Below are 25,420 nucleotides of genomic sequence, written 5' to 3'. Positions count from 1 at the left end.
CTCACTGCTCCCCTGGACGGCTGCAAAACACACACAAGGGCTTCAGTTTCACAGCACTAATTATCAAATACGTCCCTAAGTGACATCTGATTTATGAACATCTGGTTGTGGAATGAAAGCTGACCCTGCAACTTAAGATGAATGTGTGTATACCAGGCATACAAAAAAGTAACATATTACAAGACTTATGCTGTTGAATACACAATGCTTTTTTTCTGCTGTTCCACCACCACAAAGAGATATGCACACTTCAGCCGCCTTTAGTGTTTCCAAAACAAACTGGAGTTTGTGGCTGGTGGCAGATGGAGAGCATTGCAACACTTTGGCAGAAACCACACATTGCGAGGGTTTACTTTTTCTCTCACTAACAGAAGAAAACGTGTTGATTACAACTCAAGCCATCAGTTAACATTACTGTGTGTGTTCAAAGTAAAGTGGGCATTTATATTTAACAACTTTACTGTTCTGGTTTCATCCTTGCCAGGATAATTAAGTTCACATTCATGACAGTTGCTCCATCATCTCACTGACCTCTCTGGCCTTTGTCTTAGCTTTTGGTTGGCTCTTGCGTGCTGGGCTGAGGCTCAGAGGCGCAGGGCCATCTGTGATTGGACTGCACAGAGTGGGCGGGCTCACAGGCAGAGGCGAGTCCTTTGACTTCTTTTTCTGGTTTAAAAGTCACAACACACACCGTTAAACACGCATATGAATGACGGCACTGAGGATGTACCGGACAGATTTACATCTACACACACACAAACACAAACACAAACACACACACACACACACACACACACACACACACACAGATGCTGCCAGGCTGCCTGCAGTTGTCCTTTCTTGTCAGCAACACGACACAGACAGCAGGGAAGTGCTGCAGTGAGTGAAGTACCAGGAAACCCTGCTGGCACTGTGACACACACACTTAAACACCAAGAGGTGTCAAGGGAGACAAAGGGGTGTGAGGGAAGGTTGAGGGAGAGGAGGGGAACCTTAGCAGAGAAGAAAAGGAAGCGGAGAAAGGAGAGGTGTTTTTCAGGCCTGTTTCAGTTAGTGAATAACAACCAGATGAATTATTGACGTACTTTCACCACATCTTTCCCCTCTCTGCTGGGCGGAGAGGGTTTGGGTCTCGAGGCTGGCTTCGGGGTGAGAGGTGGGGCTGAGCTGGTGGAGGAGCTCTGACTGGTGGAGGCCGGCACGGGCATCTGATTGGCTGAGGCGGTGGCATCATGGAGGAAAATCCTCTCGCTGCGTCGTCGGGTCCAGCCCTCGTCCTCGCTGAAGCCTCCGAACCCGGAGCCCGAGGGGAGGTCGAAGCTAAATTGCCGCGGCGACCGCGGAACGGGCCGCGGTTTGGGCAGAGGCTTGCGTTTGGCCGGCAGCGCGTCATCTCGCTTTGAGGGGCTGGTCTGGTCGATGCGGCGGGTTACCGGGGGCAACAGGGGGAGCTCTGGGGCAGAGCGTTTGCCGTGCAGCAGAGAGGGGAACTTCCTCAGTCGCAAGTCCGAGCCAGAGTCTGACCACTCAAACTCTGATGACCCTGACAGAGGAGAGGACAGGGTCACATGGTGTAAAAACTCTTCCCACCTCTGTCTCTCACAAACACACGGCGTACAGGAAAACATGCAGCCAGTAATAAACTCAGGTGTTAGATTCTGTGAAATCAATGAGTCTGAATAGGGCCATTGATCAATTTGAAACTAATACATAATTCAAGACTGAATCATTACAGGCAGCCTGATGTGACAATTAGAAATGAATGAATATTTAACCATGAATCAATAATGTAATCCTCAACAAACGCTCAGGCGGTGAACCTGCTCAACCACAAAAGAAAAGAAATCGCAGCTATAGGCTGGAAAGCCGCCGGGGGAACCAGTGGAATTAGTAAAAGCTGAAGGGTTTGTGCAGAGAGCGTCTCTGCATTTTCCTTAAATACAATAAAGCCACTTCGCTTCTTTTTCTCTACTTTTCTTTTGGTTGCTACTTTCCATAATATGGTATTCTTTCTGTTTGTTGACATGATGCTCTGTCACATGCAACTCATTTGTATCGGTTTTTACCCAGAGTGCTTTGCCTGCTGCGGTGTTTGCCATCGTGGAGGAGGCTCAATGGCGTGGAGCTGACGGGGAGCGCGCTCGCTGCAAACCTGGCCAGCAGACCCAGCCCGCTCTCCTCACAGCCGACATCGTCGTCTGAATCGGACTCATCCTCGTTGTCATAGTCGCCGTCGTCCTCAGAGGTTTCTGTTTCAGAAAAAACATTTTCAGCTCAGAGATGACTGCGGCTGCAGCGTGAGTCTGGGCCAACGGTCAAATCACTTCCTACATCCCACTTCCACTTCCTGCTGACAGCGGACACAAAGACTGCACCAGGACACGGATTAAAGAAAGAAAAAGGCTCAAGATACAACTTTCTTTAAAACAACTAACTAAATGCTAAGACTGAATTTAGCCCATGTTGAAGGATACAGCAGCCCACACACACCCACCCACACACCATGTAAGCTGATCAGAGATGACAGTGGAAAAAGTGGGATTTAACACATACATGCGTATGAGCCATGCTGACACACACACACACACACACACACACACACACACACACACACAGCTGCTGACTAAGTGACCTGAAACTTTGACTCTGACATTACCTTGAAATAAAAACCTTGAACGTGACAGAGAGAAATGAAAAAGTGCTTCCTTCTTCCTCCGAGCCTGACGGGACATTACAGCACATACAAAAGCAGCACAAGCAGCTGTGTGTCGCAGGTTGTTAGCAGTTAGTTCGGCAACAGAGGAGCATCTCCTCATGGATTAGTGTTAACATTGTGGGTGGATTAACAGTACAACATACTTTCATATTTCTTTGTCTTACTGACATTGACAATCATTTGTGAAACTAGGGTGAAAGTCAATGTTTTGCTGCCCTCTCTGGTTGAGTTTCACATCGGTTACACCTGTAACCATACAGAGCTGTGATGTCACATCCATATTTTAAACTACATATTAAAGTTGCCAGAACTTATCCTAGGAGCTAAATCTGGAGCACATGTTGTATTGTGAATCCACTGTGTGTTAACTGAAGCAGGCAGGCGATACAGCAGGCAGGCACTGAGAGGACAGCCCTGTGAGGCCCCTTGGTATAATGTTGAGCTGAGGTTTGGGTCACCATGGTTACAGCCTCTTTCCCAGCAGAGCACCAAATGTCTCCCTACGAAACTTTGCAAGCCATCAGAAGACATGAAGTTGGGTAAGTGGAGGTAACCATGGCCCAAATCAAAAGAGCTTTAATTTGTAAGGACGAAGAAGATAGGAGTTAATATTCGGTGTATGTAGTTCAATTTTAGCACGGTCCATGTTAGCGCTCAAAAAAGAATAGAGGGAGGGGCACTTCCTACTTACAGAGCAGGTGACAGGGGTGTGGCCTCAGGCAGGGCGGGGCAGCGCAGCGGCGAGAGAGCAGCCTAGCCGTAGCGTAGCCTGGCTTTAGCACAGTTAAGCTTAAGCAAAGCTTTAGCCACTAGCCGCAGCGCGGTAGCGTAGGCTCAAGGCTGCGCTAGTCCTTGCCAAGCTTCTGAAATGCAGCAGCAGCAGCAGCAGCAGCACAAGCACATGGAACAGGCTGAGAGACACTCAAAGCATCATGGGTAGGACAGAGAAGGGGGAGGGGCAAAGGTGTGGAGGGAAAGGTGAGAAGACAGAGCAAGGTGTCTGAGAGAGCAACGTAAAGGGAAAAGGGTTATTGAAGGTTTAGTAGACACAGAGGAGGGGCTCCATTGTCCAAATATCCCCAGCATCTAATATCATTGGTGCCGTCAAGAAGTTTAGAATGAGCAGTGATGCATTTATTTAATCAAAAACTAGACCACATCATCAGAAACATTTAGTCAATTTTACTAAAAATGCCAAAAGAATAGAAAAAGCTCCAACTATCATTCAATTTTCTTTATTTTATGACCATTTAACATGACCAGGAAATAAACATCTCGTTACCAGTCCTATCAGATTCAGCTCTGTGTGTCTTCTACATGCGTTTCAAGTTTCACCAACGTAAACCTTAAACTGAACAGTGTTTTCCATCCTTTGCCAGGAGGACTACAAAGGGATATTTGACGAACAGAGGAGTCTAAAGGATGTGTGAGGTGCAGGTGGACAGACTGACGGAGACGGACAGACAGATGAAGCAGACACAAGGACCACAGCGCTTCGCTTTCTGTGCCAATCAAATCAACACCTTTAATAAAGCTTATAGGTACCAAACTGCAATACAACTTTATGAAAGAATCTCACAATTCACACAATTTTTCAATATACAAATGCTACAAAAAAGGTTTGCAATCCAGGCAATAAAAACACCATAGAAATAGGTCAACTCTTTTTTTTTTAAAGGCAACTTTAGAGTAGCCAGCAGCAAGAGAGGTAGGGATCGTTGAGCTAAAGCACAGTCTGCAAACGGCTGCCTTAGCGGAACGCAAACAAAGACACAAGCTGTGACGAGGCTCAGAGACACATTTCTGTCTGACTGTACGGCGAGGAGCTGTAAGATTTGGTCAGTAACCTTGGTCGAAGGAGTCGTCAGAGGAGCTGAGGCCCGCTTCCTCCAGCAGCAGGGATAAGTGCTTGTGTTTTTTCTTCTGAGACTTCTGGCTGGACAACATTGATGTCGGCGATGATGCGGACCTCCTCTTCCTGGTCAGGTTGCCGTGGGAACGCGTCCCTGAGAGAGGGGGCCAGCCCCCTTGAGCAGAATTGTGCTCCTCTGAATCTGAGTCTGGTGCGGAGAAAGTACGGTTAATGATTCATGAAAGAAGACTCTGTTTTCTGGATTCTTCATTGTAACCCTGAACCTATTCTATTGTTTTTAATAATGGACTCGTCTGAAGTCATCATAACTGGATGACCTAATGTTCTACCTTTAAACAACTACCATGAAGAAGAGAGAGCACTTGTTAAGTGTGAGGCAGAATCATTTTACCAGTAAACTAACCTATATGTCTGACACTAAAGGATAAACCTCGTCTATAATTCAAATAGATATAAAACCCTGTTTTGATGAAGAAACATAACTTGGATTATTCATTCTTCTCTGACAGCATCGGCCGTATAAAGCAGTTACGTTCAGGTACTCACTGTTGGAGCAGCTGCTGAGCTCTGATCTCATGCGAGAGAACAAAGCAGACTTCTTCTGACCTTTCACCTTCCGGGCGGTCTCTGAAGCAGAGGCCTTGGCGACCATCTTGTGTTTCCCTGCTTTGGCAGATGGGTGGATGCTGCGCTCCTTCATCCGACTTTCCGCAGACTTGCCCTTCGACTTGTCTAATTTGCAGTTGGAGGAAAGTTTGCGAGATGCGCCGAGTGAGCCGAGCTGCGAGAGCGAAAGCGCCCTGTCGAGGTCCGACGCCAGCTGCTCCTGCTCACACGCATGGCCGCGCTTCACCTTCAACACCTAACGACACCACAGAAAGCACTTCGTTAATGACCTCAACACAAACTGGCCTCACACTGCAGCCAAAACAGAAACATGCACTTCCAAGCAGCCTACCTCCAGACCGTGACTGGTGGATGGATCCTGGTCATTCCAGCTCTTCTTCTTTTTCTTCTTCTTCATCTTCAACATCTTCACTCCTCCACTTCCTGCCTCGGTCTCCTCTTCTTCTCTGGACACCCGGGACCTTTTCCTCTGTCCCTCCCCAGCTTCAGAGTCCTCAGAGTATTGCACTGTCCTATTCACCCTACATTGAGATATGTTTTTGCATCGTTATTGCATTGCCACAATGTAAAAAAAACAACCAACCAACAAAAAGGTAGAAATCTCACTCACTTTCCAGGCCTGCTGTCTAGTTTGGGAGGTGTAGCCAAGTGTTTCCTCTTCCTGGGTCGTCCCCGGCCCCGTCGGGTCAGACTCCGCCTCTCATCCTCCTGCTGCTGCCGCTCACTGACATGCACATGAAAGAGTTATAGGTGTGAGTTTTTCTGAGGTGGAGCGTTGGGAACATATTTGGGTGTGTGTGTAAAAATAGCAGCAATGTGATTAATTCATCCTGTACGCGGTTTGTTTCGCTCACCGCTTGTCTCTGCGTCTCTGCAACTTGCTCAGATCTCTCTGCTTCTCCTTATAAGTCTTCTGCAGCTCGGCCAGGCGGACACGGTATTCCACTTCCACTGCGTCCAACACGTCCACAGACATTTTACTGTACAGCTGCAGAGAAGAAGAGAGTGTCATGACATTTCACAGACCGACACCGTTTCATCTCTGGGTGATATTTCTCTTAATCTTACCGGCTCTTCCTTTCTCTGCCTCCAGCTGTACTTCTTGTTGGGGTCCAACGTTCTGGGCAGATCAATGTGGGACTGTTTCTCGATGGCCTCCAACAAAATCTGCCTGCTTGCTTCAAGAAGACAGTCCAGGCCCTCCAATGTCAGATCTGAATGGGATCCAGAGGATATTAAGACATGAAAGCAATACAATAAACTCTCATATAAAGAGTGGATGAGAGAATTTGTTTGAGACCCTTCTTCTCACTTCTTCTTCTACCTTTTCCCATCCCTTCACCCCTCACATCTACTCACCTTGCTCCAGACGGATGTGCTCCATCTCTCGCTGGGCCATTTGGCTAAGCAGGGCCATCCCTTCCAGCGCCACCATCTCCAGAGCACCGGCGCTGCTATAATCTGCACCCAGAGGAGGGCTTTCTATCTGCGGTATGAGTGTCAGGGCAAGTGGGGTGCTGGGGCGGGCCTGGGCCATCTCACTGGCTGCCAGCAGAGCAAACATCCCTGCCATGGGATCCTCAGGTCCCATGACCAGTTCGAGCGGCGAGTTGGAGGTGGGAGGGAGATAAATAGGAGTTTCATTGACGATTTCTTTTTGACTGGGAGTGTGCGAGTTGATTGGAGTGTCTGGCTGTTCTTGTTCACACACTGCGCTGGGGATTTTTTCTAGTGACGCACACTGAGCTGATTCCGTGCTGTCTGAATGTGCAGCAATACACGATGGATATTGTTCTGGATCCTTGATGACCTCTAGTTTAGGCTCAGCCTCTGTGAGTGCAGGAGGAAGGGGAAACGTTGCTTGACAGGAGTAAGATGACACCTCCATTTTGATTTGCCCTCTTTCCTTCTCTTCCTCCCTGACTTCTTCTAGTCTTTCACCTTGTAGAGGTGGAGGGCTGGGGACAAGCAGCGGTAAAGGCTGGGGCTTCGGGGCTTCCCCAAATTCCTCCTGGGCCTGGTTGGCTAACACAGGGCTGCAGCTCTGGCGAAGAGGACCCAGGGGTTCTGGCGTCATGTCAAGTGGTTGCGGCTCCACACCAGGTTCCTGCTTGAGAAAAGATCCCGTTTTTGATGGCTCTAGGTTCTGCGGCTTGATGTCTGCGTCCAGCAGCCTTGAATGGAGGTGGGCTGAAGGCAAAGGGGCTGCAGAAGCAGGAGAGCGGGAGCGGTGGGGTGGGACAACTTCTGTGATTGCCCTCGTGGGTGCTGGGATGTGATAAGGGGGGTAAGATGTGCCAAATGGTGCAGTGATGGACTGGTAAGGGTAACCAGAGGGGAGATCTGGCATTCAAATAAAGCAGAAATAAAGGAAGTTAGAGTCAATAATAGATAATTTAGCTACAAAAACAACCAAGTCTATTTAACTTTAGAGGCTCAGTTGATGCCAAATGTTCACTCACCGGAGTAAATGTCTCGAAAGAGTGCAGAGGCCGGATTCTGTCCTTCTCTTTGTTCTCGCTGTCCTACCTCCATTTTAGGCCGCCGTGGCGAGGACGGGGGTGGCGAGGCTGAGCGGGGAGAAGGGGGGTGAGGCAGGGGCATCGGCGGGTGAGACAACACTCTCTGTCTGCCTTGCTCTGACTTGAGGGTGGTCACAGGTGAGGGGAGAGGAGGCAGCGGGGCAAGGGAGGAGGTAGACGGGGTTGGCGAACGGGAGGGAGGGGGAGGCTTGCGGGGGTGCAGGATGGGTGACGGAGAAGATATAGAGGAGGGCCGGGGCTTTGGGTCGGCGTTCCGCTTGTCTGCTTTGTCTTCCATCTCAGGTCGGTGCTCGCTGGCCTTTAAACGCTCCTGAAACACAGGTGAGGAGGCAGCTTTGTATGCATGCATGTACAATGTGACACTGTGCTTCAGGGTAGAAATATTAGTGTGTGGTTGCATTGTTTGAACTGTGTTCTCCTCCAGATGCAGGCTGTGCTATGTGAGTGGCTGTTTATTGAACTTTATACGGCATAAAATGTTAGAAGGGTGTACATAATCTCTGGGAGATTACGGTGTTTCCACCCCAAAAAGAAAAATATATTATTTTTTAAGAGAGCAGGAGATTGGGAGCAGTGGGTTTGGGGCCATAGACAGGGTAGGGAAGTCAGAGAGCATTGAGATACGGGCACATTGCTGGTCTTTTCATGGGATTTGGTGACAATAAGTAGAATGCAGAATATTCGCCTTACACTTGCTGTAACTCTACTTTTGTAGAATGTGGATTCATGCATGTATGCATTAGTATTTGCCATTCTAGCTCTCTACAGAGACAGGACCTATGTGTTGTTATGTGATGCAAGAACATTAATCTTGCGTGCATAAAAGTCTCCTGTGGCTAAGGTTTGCCTTGTTTTATGTTTATGTTTGGATGTGTGTGAATATATACCACATAGGTACCTAAATGTCTTTGAATATGGGGTTTGAATTATGTGTAGTTATTGATACGTGTGCACTTACGACTAGCTGAGCATTCCTCTGCAGCTCCAGGACCTGCGCTGTGTGCTGCTGGATCATGAGCAGCTCCTGTTGCCGGAGCATCTGCTGCTGGGAGAGGAGCTGGAGCTGGGCTGCATGCTGCAGCGAGCTGCCTGTACCGTATACCCCCGACCACACCGGGGCTCCACGCTCCAGTACATCACCTCCTGCAGCGCGATGGAGGAGGACATGGGGAAGAAAGCTGATTAAGTAGCATTCTTTGGCATCACATTTGTCATATTAAAGGTATGAAATGAGCCAATGTTTGACAGCATTGTTGGCTTAATTTCTCATTATGAAGACTTATCTCCCACAACTGCCAGGGAGGACAAACATCCACTTTCTATTGCAGTAGGTTTAAACCATTTAATGAGACGTACCCCACTGCCCAGTCAGATAAACTACCCCTTCATCGACACCACAGGCTGGGCTCCAAATGTCTTCCATTTGAAAATAATTTTGCCTGTGGCTTTTTTGACAAAACCTGTCCAAACGCTAATGGTTAGTTGTCACGCTGAAGAGGAAGTCAGCCTTTTCTAAAGAGCACCAGGTGGCTTACTCCTTCCTTCCTACAAACCCTGGCAAAGGAAATAATGCACACACTGCAAGAGTACATTTCAATTTGCGCACGTTGGAAATACTAATATGGAGGATCATATTAAGATGGCCAGATAGCAATATACAATTGCATACATATGGTGCCTGCATAGAATTGCACGTGCATGAACCAGCGGTACACTTGTGGGTCCTGGTTTAGGGGTTTGAATATATGCACATTTTGAGTCGGGTTGTTCCCACAGTTGGGAATCACTGCTCTGTGTTAATCCATCACTTAAGTTTATATTCATTTCACTTCATAGAAGAGAATAATGAAGTACATCAAAGCATCCTCTGGTTTGTGCTGTAAAGCATCAGAAAGCAAAAACTACTGGCACAAAGTCCTCAATAACATATGGAGGCTGTCAATTTTCGAATATGGTCTCATTTCTTTATAGTAATTACAAATACCAACATCTGTTTCAAAATGAACATGGTAATCATTTCTTTTTGCTTAAATGTAGAGAGAGAGAGAAAGAGAGAGGCTTTCATACCGTAGTGTGTCAGGTGTTCAGTGGGGATGACTATTAGCTGTCCAGACTGTGGGTCCCTGGCAAACTGGTAGGGAGGGGGCATGGAGCCTGGCAGAGAAGGTGGGTACCCTGGGGGGAGGGTCTGGTGGAGTGAGGAAGGACCCAGGTCTAAGTTGGGGGAGGGGAAGAAAAAGTGTGAAAAATGTAAGTCAGCACAATTCTTCATCCAGTATTTACACCCACGTTGAAGTCGTAATAGAGTTACATCAGTAAGAAAACACTGAATTTAGCCACTTTTTGAGTGATTTTGTTGTTTTGCCCTTTGTGTCTAGACTGACTGGCCCTTGGGAACCGCTGCATGTGTGTGTGTTTCCTTATTTTCAGATGTAATGTCTACAGTTATGTTTAAACTCACAAAAGTTATGCGTGTGTGTTGATGCTGTTATTTCTGCGGGGAGCAGGAATGTCCTGCAAAGATCAGGAATGTCTGTGCAACTTGACCCCTTGGAGGCTGCAGCTGGACGAGCCTCTGAACAGACAGACAACGCCTACCTATTCTGCTACACCAATCACAAACGGCTACACATGCAGAATGTTGAAAGCATGCCACGATCTGGTGTTGAACTGATTTAGAATCTTTTGTCTTTAGCTCCAGGTTGGAAAGCTCTGCTGACAAGATGCTTGCTGAAAAGGGCAAGAGCTGCTGCTACTGTACTACTAATGCTTTGTGTGGCGAGCTGCTGTGCTCATCCACATCTGTCTACCTTAGAGGACATATGAAGCTGATATGGAGACATGGAAAGTCATTCATTTGTTTTACTCCATAAGGAAAAACAGCTTCTTCACAAGTTAGACCCTGGTAAAACATTTTTTTTTAGCTCTGGCATGACTTAAAAATAAACTCTTTATCAAGGTATTCATTTTCAAAGGTACATCTAAATACTTTCTACCAATATAAAATTCTAGAAATCACAAAATAGACGCCTGACTCGCCATGGTACAAAGGGTATTACAAGGAATGTTGAGTGCACTTTTGGGAACATCTAAACATGTGCTTGTAGCAGCTAGCAATTGTCTCCAGTCTTGTGTGTGTCCACATACTGTATGGGGAGCTGGAGAGCCAGACTGGGGGGGCTCCAGGTCGGGGCATCCAAGGGTGAGAGGTCAGAGTTGAGGGGTCGGGAGGCCATCTTCCTGCCCCCGCCAGGGCAGCCCCTCCTGTGACCATAAGGTTGGGGGTCATGAGGCTGGGCGTCATCATACTTGGTGTCAGGCCGCTAGACAGCGTCGTAGGGTGCATCTGAGTAAACTCTGCCAGCTCCTTGGACTCTCTGGAAGGAAAGACGGTTTCATTTCATAGTGTGCGTTTCAGGCCCAACAAAAAGATGCCATGGTCAAATCTAAAGATATATTTTATACAACTTAATTTGGCAAGTGTTTGTTTATAAGGACAATATAACTGCATTTACCTGAGCACTTTCTCCTGTTCCCGCTCCAGCCGGCCGGCCAGCAGTCTATCATCATGGTGACGACCACGGTCTTCCCCTCGCTCATCATCTATGATGTGTGAAGGCACAGATAAAGACGTTTACCAGCTGCATCAGTGAGGCTCCTCAAGTGTTTAAACCACGATCCCACATGTAATATGCATTAGAGGAAAGACAACGGACTGTGGAAGCAGATATGAGATATTGAGGAGGAAGCAATACTACGGTGAGAAGTGAAAGAGGAAAGTGGGTGACAGCAGAGGAGAAGGTGACACTGGCTATATAATGGTGGTGACACAACACAGAATGTCAAAACGAGGAGGAGGAGAAGCTAAAAATACAATGTTGGGCCAGCGTGTGCACACATACTGTACAAACACACACACACACGGAGTGACAGCTCTCACTCCGAGTGTCAGCTCTCATCAGTTAATAGTCTAGTGCCACAGGAGACGTGTAAACACACCACTGCTGCCTCACTATACACACACACACAGCCTTAAACCCACTGTGCTTCTTACTATGACCGCCAATGGCAAGAGACAGAGATGGAGAATAATAAAAATAAAAAAGGAAAGCAGCAGCACTCAACCAAGCAGTCCAGAATAAACATGAGGCTCTCGCCCTCGCACTCTTTCCAGTTAACCCTCTTCCATCTCATCGGCGCTGACTGACTGAAGGTCCCCGAGCAGCAGAAACGTTTTATACGAGGGTGCTGAAGCCTTCAGTTCTGCTCTAAAAGTGTGTGTATCTGTAGCCCGTAAAGGGACAAGGGACTTTAACAATCCCTGACATGCTCCGCAGGAAAGGTTTCAAGACTGTTACCAAGGTTACAGGGAGCCTGTCCCACATGCTATCTTCTCTGCATTAGAAAGCCAGCGATTAGCGCTGCACGCCCCCTCTATCTGGTCCTCCCTCCATCTCACGCTCCTTTCACTTCTTTACTTCCAGACATACCTCTCTTCCCGTCTATCAACCTATCGATCTATGTCCATCTGTCCATCTTTTATCAATAGTGTAATCTCCTCCTTCTTCTTCCTGCTCATCCATCCACCTATTTGTGTTTTCTGAGTAAATCCTGCTGTTTATTTAGAGCTCCTTTGAGGGCGAGGTACTGATACTATTAGACCAATCACTCCGCTCAAGCAAGGGAATGAATAAACGTCCCCGACAGGCATCCACGTGCATGTACACACACGCATGCAAACACACAAACATCTGACACGGTTCCTCATGCACGCACACACACACAGCCCGTCACTCTCAAGAGTGATCCATTGCTTAGCAACGCACCCATGGTCTTATTGTAATTCAAGGCTTGTTTGTAGCTTTTAGCAGCACTCTGTAATGACATGTTAAATGCAGAGAGGGTGGTGGTGGGGTGGAGGAGCTGAAGAAAAGAGTGGAGAAAGAGCAGGGGGCCTGAGGTGGGACAAGGAGGGAGTGCCGCTACAAAGACCTTCTCAGAGTGGAAGGAAGGGTGGGGAAGGAGGAAGGCATTCAATGAATGAAAAGAGCAAGAGAATGAGTGACAGAGAGAGAGAGAGAGAGACGGGGAGAGAGAGAGAGAGAGAGAGAGAGAGAGAGAGAGAGAGAGAGAGAGAGAGAGAGAGAGAGAGAGAGAGAGAGGGGCTAAGCTGTGGGAGGACAGAAAGAGCATGGAGCTGAGAGAGAAACAGAAACAAGGAGAAAGACACAGAGATGGAGAGGGAGTACTGTAGCTGAATGACCTTGACGTACAAGACTAGAGCGCTGTATGGCAGGAATTGCTATGCAGCACAGAAAGCCTACAGACTCGCCAAAAGGATCCTTTCAACAAAATACAACCCATGACATAATCAGTAATTTGGTGTGTGTGTGTGGGAGTCTGTGTGTGTGTGTGTGTGTGTGTGTGTGAGTGTGTGTGTGAGTGTGAGTGTGTGTGTGTGCGAGTGTGTGTGTGTGTGTGTCTCTGATCCAAAAGAAAATGAATCCTTTATCATTCATGGAAACCAAAATGAGGAATCATTTGCTCTTGGTTCAATATAAAATACTTCTGTGCTATTCCAGAGAAAGTTGAAAAGCAGGAGGAAATACATTAGAAAAAAAGAAATAAATGAAGTATACTTGATTTAACTTTAAACTTAACATGACTTGTGTGCATTTCGAACTTGAGAGACATCATTACCTTTAATGGCTGTTTGCAGCAGGGTTCTCTGTGTGTCTGAGGGTCCACTGGTCTGTTTACTGGTGCTCCCACTGTCTCTCTGCCGGGCCACAGCCACAGCAATGCCTACCGGAGGGTGGCGCACCTCCCCCTCTCCCTCCCGGCCAAACGAGCGGGCGCTGTCCGGCCGCTCCTGCTCCCTCTTCAGCTGGGGAGGCACCCTCAACGCCCCTGAACCACCAGATCCAACTGATACCCTTTCCCTGTCTCTCTCCCTTTCAATCCTGTCCCTCTCTCTTTCCCGCTCCCTCTCCTTCTCCCTCTCTTTTTCAGCTTCCATCCCAACATTAGCCAGGCCACCAAAGGGCCCTCGGCCATCTGCAGCGTGCCTGGAGGACCCAGGACCCTCCGCAGCAAAGTTTCCACTGTATTTAATCAGACTCTGCATTGCTGAAACCTCTGTTGAATCCGACCCGACTCTACTACCTCGCTCTCCTGCCAGTGACCCCCCAGGTCGGTAGAGCGCCGATGGGTCCAGGTAGCGTCTCTGACTCCCCTCCTCACCTGCACGCCCATGTCCGTGTTGGGAGGGGTGTGTCTGGGGGGAATGGCTGTGGGCAGAGTGTGGGTTGTTGCTGGGCCGGTGGGTTGCGTGAGGGGACATTTGTGTGTGTGGCGGCTGGCTGTGGGGAGAGGAAATTGTGTGTGCGTGTTGGGCTGCGAGGGCAGCCATGTGACTCGTGGCATAGTTGGCTAACGGGCTGATGGTATTCCACTTAGGCTCCGCCCCTGTCCGCTCTATGCCCAATCTGATTGAGTGTTTAGCGATGTCTCTGGCTTCAGGGCTGAACCGTGATTGACTAGAGGAGTAAGATGCGTCCTGGCCTCGTTTACCAATGGAACCATTGGAACAAATGACAGAACCCTCCTCTCTTTGATTGCTTGAATCGCCAGACTGGGACAGTCGAGGATGCTCCATGAGGCTCCTCTCAGGAAACCTGTAACCCTCCCTCTCCCTGTTTCTCTCCCGTTCACGCTCTCTGTCGTGTTCTCGTTCTCTGTCTCGATCTCTGTCTCGTTCCCGTTCTCTGTCTCTGTGTTTGTCACCATGTTTGTCGCGGGCCTGCGAGGCAATCTGGATGGGCCCGACCCGCTCGTCATAAACCTCCACAGAAGGCACATATGTCGGTGCGCTGACTCGCTGCTCTCTCATAGACTCTCTCGGTGTAGAGGGGTGAGGCGGGCCAGCTGCAGAGGGCTGGAGCGCAGGAGGATGGGCGTAGGAGATGTGAAGGGTCCCAGCTGACGTGGCAACAGAGTCATTCCTCCTTTGTCGGTCTGGGTGAGAGTTTGAGTTAACGTTAGAGTTATGGTTGTGGTGGGTTCGAGAGCCCCCCTCTTCATCCCGACCCACTCTGTCCGTTTCTGGTCCATGAAACCTCCCACCCCCGCCTGAAGGGAAGGAGTGCAGTGGAGGTGACGGCCTGGATCTGGGCTGCACCGTGGAAGGCTGGGAGTGAGGCTTCTGCTCGTGGGGGTGAGGATGGAAGGGCCAACTGTCTCTCTCCGTGTCCCGGTCCCTTTCTTTCTCTCGTTCCCTTTCACTGCTCCTCGCCCTGCGGTCCTCCTCGCTCCTCCCGTCCTGCGTCAGGTCCACCACGCTGTGTGGCCTCTGCTCCTCTCTCAACCGCTCTCTCTCCCTCTCCCCCCGGTAAAGGCGGTCCCTACCCCCATCCCGGGACGTCCTCTGGGGGGGCGTGGAGCTGGACGGCGTGGTCGGAGCAGCAGTTGGAGGGTGTAGAGGCAAATGGCTCAAGGAGGCTGGCAGGTAAAAGCCCTCTAAAAAAAAAAAAAAATATGCAAAACATAAGTCTTAAAACACAAACACACATCCACTTTATGGATACAACCTATTTAAACAAAGATTCAGAGCGAAGCAGCAGCACGCAGACAGAGTTCAGCAAGATACATGTTTAATTGTCGACTTAGTAAGATAATATAAGAATAACACAATCCTACTATAGACCGTTTGACACAAAAACTGACTTCCCTTAATGAATCATCAGATATGAGAGAATCTGTCTACTAAATTCAGCCACCCTGAACGCTGTTGTTGACAGCAACTGACCTTTATGCGAGTCGTAGAGAGGGTGCTGGGAGAGTGAGGGAGGATCCAGGTGCCCCAGGGACAGGTAGGGGCTGGAGTACAGGCTGCTTGGCAGAGGAGGGTAGCCTGAAGACAACACAAACACAGAACATTTGATTACAGTATCGTTTACATTAAAACTGCAACCAAACAATAACCTTTCCTCAGCTCAAGCGAGAAAAATTTCTTATGAGGACCATTTGGAGCGTGTGGACAACCCCTGGAGATGTGATGCACGAGCACTTAAAAGCATCGCCTGCAATGATTTTGAAAATTGATTAATTGTTTCAGTAACTTTTCTGTTTTTAGTTTCTCAATTGCTATGATGTGCTGCTCTTAGCACTGTGAATAAAAATAATCACATAAGGGTGTCAACTTAGACTCTGAGAAATTGTGACAGGCGACCCCATGTCACCTGCAACAATTTGTTTTGTTTGTGAGTTCAGCTTGAGGTTGATGTTGGGCGAGAGTCTGCCCGACAGCCAGCTGCTACTCTCGGAGACCAGGTCTTAATATAGACAAAGCCTCGCGCCTGGTGTAATGCTCTGGATTTCTGTGTTAGAGCTAAGCTGGCTGCAACTCTGTCGCTGGCTGGTGTCACCACGTGGGGAAAAAAAGAAGACTGCCACCCAGAGAGGGTGAGACATTCCCTGCTCCCACACTCCGGCCACTCCAAGAAATATCAAAGACGCCGCTGCCGTTCCAGCTCGAAGCGTCGGGTAGCAGAGCCGAAGAATAAATCTGTCTCCTCTCCTCTCTCGGAGAGGCAGAAATGGAGAAGCAGGAGGAGGGTGTCAGCCGTAAGAGGAAGGCAAAAGGAGAGAGAAATATAAGGAGTGATGTGACGGGACTAAAGGCATGCTGGATATGTTTCTTGCAAAGCTTCCTTTAGCTTACAACTAACCTTGATCTCTAACAGCTTTGATTTGGGGTAACTGTGCAGCTACGATGCATCCCAGCCATATCCAAAGACTGCCTCTTAGCTGCTGCCTGGAAACGTCTCCAGCTTTAGCAACTTTAGCTGTTATTAAAGCCAGCCACCAGGTATTAAGAATCTCTCCGAGGCCGTAAAAGATTCTATTCATATCAGAGCAAGTCGATTCTAAGGCTTCTTTAGACAGCAGGAGGTTTTAGCCTCAATTCAAGCTCAACTTTAAGTTGAGTGTCAAAAGTCCATTTATCCTTTATCCATCTCCTTGACTTAATATAAAGTCTACCAGGGTGCGCCTGGGCACGGCCTGAAACTCAGAGCGGATGGGCCAGTGACTGATTGATTGATTGATTTGAAACTATAATTTAAAGGTATAATCCTTTAGATTTTCAGAATATCCAACCAACTATTCACATTCAGCATTTTTCTACCAACAATTCTTATAATTACCTCTCAAAGAAGTTTTTATTGTTAGTGGCGCCTTTCTCACACTGGATTCAGTTTGAAGTTGCAGGAAATATACTATGCATGTAATCCCCAGCATTAAATAAATAGTTCAACATATACCGATTTATAAACATGCAGCTCATCTTAGCATAAAGACTGGAAACGGCTAGCCTGCCTCTGTCTGAAGGTAACAATATGCACCTATCGGCAGCTATAAAGCCACAAACTGTCATTTTAAGGTGGGTTACCCGCCGGACTATTCTTGGCTCTGAGCAGTTGCCAGGGAACCAGAAGTTACCACCTATAATCACAGCACAGCACAACACGGAGATGGTAAGACAAAATCTTAAAATAACTGATTTGCTGTGTTTGGGAAGCAATGGACAAGATCTGTGTCACACAAGCGATGCAATCGGTTATAAGATGAACCCTAAATAGAATCCATTCGCCCTTCTCCCTTTCCCTTGCCAAAATGCACTGAGGGATAGGTCCCCTCCTATCTGACCTTCTACTCCAGTGAGATTTGATAAGGAGACATAGAAGGACACGAGGGAGCGAGAAGGGAAGAGAGATTCAATCACTTACTGAACAGGCCTTAGACAAACAAACACATATATACCTTTTGTATGCCTGAAACTGTTGTAGAAAAGTGGGACGGGGGAGGTACAGGGACAGAGAACATGTTGGACAGGAAGCTCAAAAACAAAACAAAAAAGTATGAAAGGAAGACGGATTACAGCATGACAGGAGAACGTAAGAGACAGGTGGAGGACAAAAGAAAGAGGTGCATATAGGACAGAGGCAGGAGCACCTCTAGCAGCAGAGAGACAGAAATGGAACAGGACCCCACTTGTGTAAGCAATGAGAAACAGGAAATAGAGCCTGCTGGGCTTTGGACAGGAGCAGACTGTGAGACACGTCATAAAATACTATAATTTGCCTTTTACAATCTGACTTCTGTGCCAAGACGGCAAAAGAAAAGAAAGAAATGCAAATGTTTGTAGAGGCGAAGGGTGATTTACCTTCATGAGCGTGTGATGCCCAGAGCTGGGCCATCTGCAGGCCACTGGGATTGGCCGATCTGTACGCGGGGTCAGAGGTCAAGGGGGAGTGGCTTGGATAACCCGACAGGAAGGGACTGGAGCCTGCCGGGAAGGCCTCACCTAAGAAGAAGAACCAAGACACGTCAGTCACCCTCGCAACCACTAGAACCAATAAAGGACGATATAGTGTGCATGCTGTCACTTTCCTGTGTTGCAGTGTGTCTGCGGTACAATCGATGCATGCTGACGGTTCTGTGCTGAAGTGGTCTTTTGTAATCACATTATTACTGAGCCAACATGCACTCCGCCTCAACAAGACAGACTGCACTCTGAAGGAAGGGACAGTTAATGTAACCGCTAACCGAAAACCAGTCGTCACAGCAGGAGTGAGGAAGGGTATAAAAGGAACGGCGTACACGTGGACCAGATTGACACGTTCACTGTCTTGGTAGAAACACTTCATCAGATCGGTCAGGATTTTACCAAATATTTCTTGCTGTTAAACCACTTTCTAATTTTTATCTTCTGTGTTTGACCTACATTAAAAAAATCGATTTGATTTTAAATTCTCCTGAGATGCAGAACCAGGCTGAGCGTAGACCTCAACACGCTGCTGATGATTTTCTCGATTATTCATTTGGGCCGTGACGTGTCAGAAAATTGAGAAAGAACGCCAATCATAACTTTCCGGAGCCCAAGATGACACCCTCACAGTTCTCGTTTAGTCTGACCAAATAAAGAATATATTCAGTTTATGATCATACGTGACGAGAGAAGCAGCAAATCCTCCCATCAGAGAAATTCAAACCTGAGAACATAGAGATGTTTTTGCTTGAAAAATGAATGAAATCCTAAATATACTATAAAGAAAAAAAATATCTGTCTACTGGCTGATTTATTAATTGAGTTATTTGTTATCCAGCTCTACTAATTAGTGCATGATTGACTTTTTTACCATTACACAGCAGCATGTTTTTTGTAAATAATCCACAGATATCTACTAGGGTTGTCACGATACTAAAATTTTCAACTCGATACCGATACTCAGGAAAATATTCGATACTCGATACCATTTTCGATACCACAAGGATGAAAAAAAGACCCCAAAATTTAAAAGAAATATTTTTATTAACAAAAAAAATGCAAAAATAACAAGTTTCAGGTCTGAGGTAGTGCAAAAAATAAATAAACAAAATAAACAATAACAATTGGAACAATATTTTGAGGTTGTAAATATTAGGCAAGCCTGATAAAAACTAAATTCGATACTTTTGAAAATGAGTATCGTATCCGGATACAACATTTTAGTATCGATACTTTTTTGAGTTTCGATACTTTTGACAACCCTAATATCTACTCTCTGCCCAATTATCTGTCTGGAACAAAACCATCAGTTAAATCCAATAATTCTACAAACTGCTACGGCCTGTGAAGAATTTATAGCTGATGTCAACTTTTCCATATTAAATTCATTTTGGATTCAGGCTTTTCAACAAACATCCTTCCAACATTTTTGGCATTAACTTATTTTTTTTATGATGATAAAATAAGTCCCGATTATGATCCTGATAATGTAGAAATGTGGCTTTAGGGCGAGCAGACTGACCACAACAGAATAAAACCTTGTAAAACATTGCATATCTCAGCATGATGCCGTTATCGTTATCGGAATCCACCTCCTGAATGTGTGAACATTACTAAACTTTGAACCTTTGGACCATTACTGACCCCCCCCTCTCTCCAATGCCTATTACTGAATGCACTGCACAGCCATTGCCCTGATAAAACTAACCATGTGTGTAGGGGAAAGGGTGCTGTCTGTATATGGGCGAGGGGGAAGGGACTGTGTGTGTGCGTTTCTGTATTAGTCCTGTGGGAATCTGAGAGAGACGTGCTGTGCTCACACAGTTTCCCCTGCATCTAAATCAGTACATTAAAACTGCAGTCCATCAGCACCTGCACACTCACACTCACACTCACACACACTTTAGATCAATAGCAAATGCAGCTTCCCAATTAATCACACACACACACACACACTTAAATATTCTCACGAGTGGCTTGAAAAAGCTGCCTAGAGAACTGAACAAAGAGCCTGATTTTAAAAATATAGAACATAAAAATGTATTCATGTTGTTTTAAACAGGGAGACTTTATGACTTCTGATCCTCTTATTTTAATTATGTGAATGTTTTTCACTAAAAAGGAAAATAACAAAAATAAATGAATAAATCCGTGAAGCAATAAAATTGTATAAAATGTATGTTTAAGTGCCATTTAAAGAGAGTCAGTATGTTTTGATGATTGTCGGAATTAAATTAGGTCAGGACAGTTTAAAAAGACAACATGATGCATTAGCTGACATTTCAACTTTTTGCCTTTCCTGATACAAACAGAGTAAAGTTTACAGTCGGGATAATTAATAATTAACCGTGCTATCAGTTACACAGTTAAAGGTAATATTAGAAAAAACAAAGCAACAGCAGCTTGTCAGGGTCAGCCCACCTTAAATATAGCTGAGCCGGAGCAGACAGAGTTCTAACTTCTAAGAGCTGTCTGACAACAAGACACAGAAACTTTCCTCTGCAGAACTGTAGACTCACGGAGTGAGTCTTGAGGAATACCATTTATTCACCAACAAATAAACTGTACCCACAAGGCACTGCTGTAATGTTACTACTGACTTCATACTTGCTGTCTCACACATTCTCTCTCTCACACAATCTAGATTGATAAACAGCACTACAAGTAGGTGGACACATTTTGGAGTGAACCGTCCCTTTAAGCAGCTGCGCTGCATCGTTGTACGACGGCGGACATGTGCAAACATTTTTGTGGTGGTTTGCAGCGACTGCCCTTCGAGTCAAAGACACCGCGTGTGTTTGCTTCAAACACAAACATGTGAACAAATACACCGTGAGACAGCGTTTGCACAGAGACTTAGCCTGGACAACTTACTCAGCTCTCTGTGTGTGTAGTCTAATGATACAATCTTTTATTCATCAAAGCAAAGACACTCACACACAGGAGTGATTATACTCCTCTGTCCTGTTCATCTGGACAACGTCGCTGTCCCAAGAAAAACATGCGTCTCCACATTTGGTGATTTGGCAAACTAAAGGAGAAGGTATATATTGTCTTTTATGCTTTTGCTTTTAAAGTTGAGCTTAAATGTAGCATCTAGCTTCCATACTGTGGCGTATTTCCATTAGTATTATTATAGTATTATGTGGGGAGTTTGATGAAGATGATCGGAGGTGCTCAGTGAATTTAATTGAGCTGCATTTACTGTAAATACCAAGCCAAACGCCGGCTGGTTTATTGCAGAGCTATGAACGCAAAATACTATTTTGTTTAAGTCATGGTTTGTTAGGTCTGTCCACAAGACGACAAGCAAACAACTTTTAAAATGCTTGTTATATGAATGGAGTTTGGATCGATCAGAGCTAGACTATGCTAACACTGTAACTGCTCCATCAACACTTAAAATAAAGCAAATGACGTGAATTCTGCATTTTGGCCTCAACAAAAAATTTGCTCCACGTTTGGTGTGAACACACCTTGAGACTATTAAACTGAACATAATGTTTGTCTTAATATTTAGTGTGCAACTCATGACTTTCCTATGTAATTTGATAAAAGTGAGTTATGATAATACTAACCACTAAAAAGTCGTTTCCACCACCACCTTTCCACCATTCCCTCCAGTGTGCGTCAGAATACGTGCCAACAATGTTTTTCTAACTAATCATTCCCACCTATAAGTTGATGTCTAATCGTTACCTTGTGTGAGGGACAAAACTTAGACATAGCCCTTCAGTGAACACAGAGGATACATTCACAACCACCCCGTCGGGGATGTTGAAGTCCTGGTAGGATGTCAGCCGTTTAGACTTCTTCAGGCCAAACACCAGACAGACATACACTCCAGTTGATGTCCCCCCCAGAGTGTGGATCAATCTCAGCATCACAGCTGCCCACCAGCCCTTCATCCATGTGTGCAATGAGTGATACGCACACACAGCTATACACAGTCCACAGTTACACTTCATGCCAGTGATCAGGAAAAAAAAAAACCCACACAATCCCAAATTCCCCCTTCCTGAAGGGAGAAGAGGGAGGGATATACGAGGGGAAACATTTGCTCTCCCAGTTCCAGAAACAACATCCAAATGGTAGCTGAGAGGGAAACGTTTCTTTAAATGTTTTGGAATTACTCTTTCATTACCTTGCTCTCTCTCAGCCCTGCCCTTCCGCTCTCTCCCTCTCTCACACACACACACACTCACTCACACACCCACCCACACACACTTTGGCTGCCACTTCACAAGACAGTCAGCTTGCCATATCAGGGTAAGCAGGTTGCCAAGAAACACGCTCTCTGACTCCCCAACACGTTCTAGATTCTCCATTTTCAGATCCTCATAAGAAACGTATCTCCATATCAGAGAGGACAAGGCCTGCTGGAGATCAATTCTGATAGAGCAGCAAATCTGACACACAAACACACAACCGCCCACACAGTTGAAAAAAAACAAAACAATCAAAAGGAATCAAACTCGAGAACAAGAGTCTGGATCTCAAATCGATGCACTGAAACATAGCAATTCCTAAAAAAAACGACAATACTGGATCATGTACAAAAGCCCTAAAAATATGAGGGGAAAATTCTCTGGTGTAAATGTCTGACACGAACCCACACACACCGCACCACAAACACACTGGGAACCCATCTGGTATCCATCAGTGGTACTCAGAGCGGGGTTAGCTGGGGGGGGAAATCTTGATTATTGATCTCTGGTTTTTCTTCCTCGCAAGAAAAACATTCAAACTGTAAAACTCTGCTGTGCTGTCCACCTCTGCCACAGCTAACTGGCACACTGACACTGGTAACCATTAATCCTGACAGGAAGGCAGAAAAGAGGTCCTCACACACACACACACAGGCAAGGGGTGTGCAGGATTTGCATCTGGCATCTGTGTTTATGTGCGAAGGGTTTGTGCGAGTGTGTGTGTGTGTTCATTCAGGCTATGAGCATGTGGTTCAAAAAGCGTGCGTCTGTTAATGATTTCAAAATGTAAAAGTCTGGTTTTCCCGCATTCTGAATTGTTCAGGAGGAAACGGTTTTGTTCGTGAGCTCAAGCTGAACGCGAACCGTTTCTCGACTTCACTTAAAAATGTGTCGGCTGTGCGACAAGTTCAAGTTACGACGCGTCAACCTTTCCATTGTTTGACAAACCACATTGCAATGTGTTGTTTTCTAGACCGTATGGATGTTGATAGAGAAATTACACAATGCATTATGAAGGAAATACATTTGCAGAAAAAACAGCGAGCCAGCATGCTCAATACAAAGACCCTCAAACTGAAGCAGATAAAAGGAGCAATCACAAGTGAAATACAGCAAACACAAGAGCAGTCTGCCACACAAAGATCGATTTATCCACCTCAACAGAACGATAGAAGAGACACAGGGTGTTTTTATTTCAACTCTCTTGTGCAAAAGTTGCTCTGACATTTGCATGGAGACGCACCACATGTGTAGCGTTTCAGTGACGCCGTGCGGTTTCACTGAGAAATCTCCCGTGAAGATGACAGGTGTTATTCTGACACACTCCTTGATAGCAGCAAATGGAAAACATGCTCTCGCACACACGCACATGATCATGCAGTGTCACACAGAATGGCATGCACAGTTGCAATGAAACAAATGCCAGCTCCATTCTACACTTGTAGAACAGGGTTGGTTGACTTTTGGTTGAACTAATATAATAAACTAAAGTGGCAAAGGCACAAAACCGCTGAGATGCCAGCTGACAGGGACTCATCTGATGGGCTTTTCTCGTGATCGATAAGAATAAGATTAATAGATTAATCAAGACTGTTCCTGTGATGTTGGTGCAGAGGAAAACCACAGCGAGTGACAGAGCGAGCGTTGCCATTCAGTCAATTTTAGAGGCTAACGATTTATCAGTAAATCTTAAGGATGCGCTTCAAAACGAGTGTTATGTGTTTAGCAGTCAGCCGTGCAGGTTGTCTTGTGGCTCAACATGCTACAGCGCATACCACAACAGTTAAACAGCCAATTTAAGACTTTTCCTCCCACGTCAAACCTGCTCCGTCTCTCCAACGTGCCACTACACATTTTGAATCTTGACTATTACTACTACTGCTGGGAGGAATAATACAAACCTTATGCAATAAGACACGTAGAGACTCAACATGCAGCCAAACAGACAGACATCGCAGTGTGTGACCTTTGTGTGTCGGAGGCTGTTGTTTGAGTAAAAGGGAGGGTTCTGGCAGAGCGAACGGCTTAGCTAATGCTTTGGGTATTTCGACATGCCGCGGCATGCTGTTTTACACACACACACACACACACGCACACGCACACACACACACACACACACACACACACACACACACACACACACACACGCACACGCACACGCACATCACTCTTATGTTTGACAGCTGTGTGTGTGCGTCATATATGTGTGTGCGTGTGTCGTTTGTCTGCCTCCGACAGGTTTATTGTGGCAGGGCAGCAGCGCCTTGTGCTTTCTCTTAAGGGGCCTGTTTTCTCTCCTGAAGGATTCAATTAATCTGAGAGGGGACGTGTCCGAGCCAAACACACACACACACACACACGCACACACACACACAGCTGTGTCTTGAATATATATATAAACACACACTCCCCACATTAATTTTAACATAAACAGACTAACCAAGTGGCGTGAAAGACAAATTGGTATTGGCCAAGGCAACCGTGCCCTGCCCTGCATGAATTATGCTTACACTCGCGTGCGTGCAACTGAAAGAGAGAACATTTGAAGGGCTACCACATTTATCTAACTGTGTACGACTGTGTTGTGGTCAGGATAAATCTCTTCCTTTCTGTCTGCAGAGTGTCCCAGGGGGGGAAACCCCAGCTCTAACTGCACTAAGCACAATCACATGCTCCCATTCCCATCAAGACCTCGACCCTCTCAAATTCAAATACACACACACACACACACACAGCAAAACACAGCTTTCCACCTTAGAGATTGTGCCCACTTAGTTCCCCTTCTCCATTTGTCTTGGGCTGTTTTCATCTCCATCTATTGACTTCCCTTCTCTGCACTCGCTGCAACACTTACATTTACCTCTGCGTCTCACTCTCATCTTCTGCTACTCCCTAGTGAACACTGAAGAAGTGTGTGCGTTGCAGTGCATTGTATGTGTGTGAGAGCTGAAAAGGAGGGGGTTATTCTTCTGTGTGTGAAGCCATAGTCACAATACACGATGTTCATGGTCGTCAGGTCGCTGTACTGTTCACACCATACAACTTGCTGTCTTGTAATGCGGAACCATAAAGTCATTGTGGTTTTCACAATATATGACTGGCCTCTGTTTTTTTTGCAGAAAA

General features: G+C 46.3%; 2 protein-coding genes across 2 annotated transcripts in view; both read right to left on the bottom strand.

Moving 5' to 3' along the window:
- Nucleotides 1-3,080, bottom strand: part of bud31 (BUD31 homolog) — a 68,010-nt gene extending 64,930 nt beyond the window's left edge. Inside the window, exon 1 of the mRNA XM_084037485.1 lies at nt 3,075-3,080. The gene's annotated coding sequence lies outside the window, so the exon portion shown is untranslated. The remainder of the gene's footprint in view (nt 1-3,074) is intronic.
- Nucleotides 1-25,420, bottom strand: part of tnrc18 (trinucleotide repeat containing 18) — a 41,598-nt gene that overhangs the window by 10,673 nt on the left and 5,505 nt on the right. Inside the window, exons 3-21 of the mRNA XM_084037471.1 lie at nt 17,985-18,125; nt 15,567-15,671; nt 13,460-15,277; nt 11,275-11,362; nt 10,907-11,136; nt 9,827-9,973; nt 8,718-8,902; nt 7,679-8,069; nt 6,576-7,559; nt 6,285-6,430; nt 6,071-6,204; nt 5,827-5,940; nt 5,548-5,737; nt 5,136-5,451; nt 4,564-4,776; nt 2,067-2,249; nt 1,086-1,543; nt 532-666; nt 1-20 (exon numbers count right to left, since the gene is read on the bottom strand). The exon at nt 1-20 is cut by the window's left edge and continues 122 nt beyond it. Coding sequence (XP_083893597.1) covers nt 1-20; nt 532-666; nt 1,086-1,543; nt 2,067-2,249; nt 4,564-4,776; nt 5,136-5,451; nt 5,548-5,737; nt 5,827-5,940; nt 6,071-6,204; nt 6,285-6,430; nt 6,576-7,559; nt 7,679-8,069; nt 8,718-8,902; nt 9,827-9,973; nt 10,907-11,136; nt 11,275-11,362; nt 13,460-15,277; nt 15,567-15,671; nt 17,985-18,125 — 5,998 coding nt within the window. The remainder of the gene's footprint in view (nt 21-531; nt 667-1,085; nt 1,544-2,066; nt 2,250-4,563; nt 4,777-5,135; nt 5,452-5,547; nt 5,738-5,826; nt 5,941-6,070; nt 6,205-6,284; nt 6,431-6,575; nt 7,560-7,678; nt 8,070-8,717; nt 8,903-9,826; nt 9,974-10,906; nt 11,137-11,274; nt 11,363-13,459; nt 15,278-15,566; nt 15,672-17,984; nt 18,126-25,420) is intronic.

Source organism: Eutrigla gurnardus, assembly GCF_963514095.1.
Source record: "Eutrigla gurnardus genome assembly, chromosome: 20".
Taxonomy (NCBI): domain Eukaryota; kingdom Metazoa; phylum Chordata; class Actinopteri; order Perciformes; family Triglidae; genus Eutrigla; species Eutrigla gurnardus.
The sequence above is the reverse complement of the archived record's forward strand: the minus strand, read 5'-3'. Positions and strand labels throughout refer to the sequence as shown.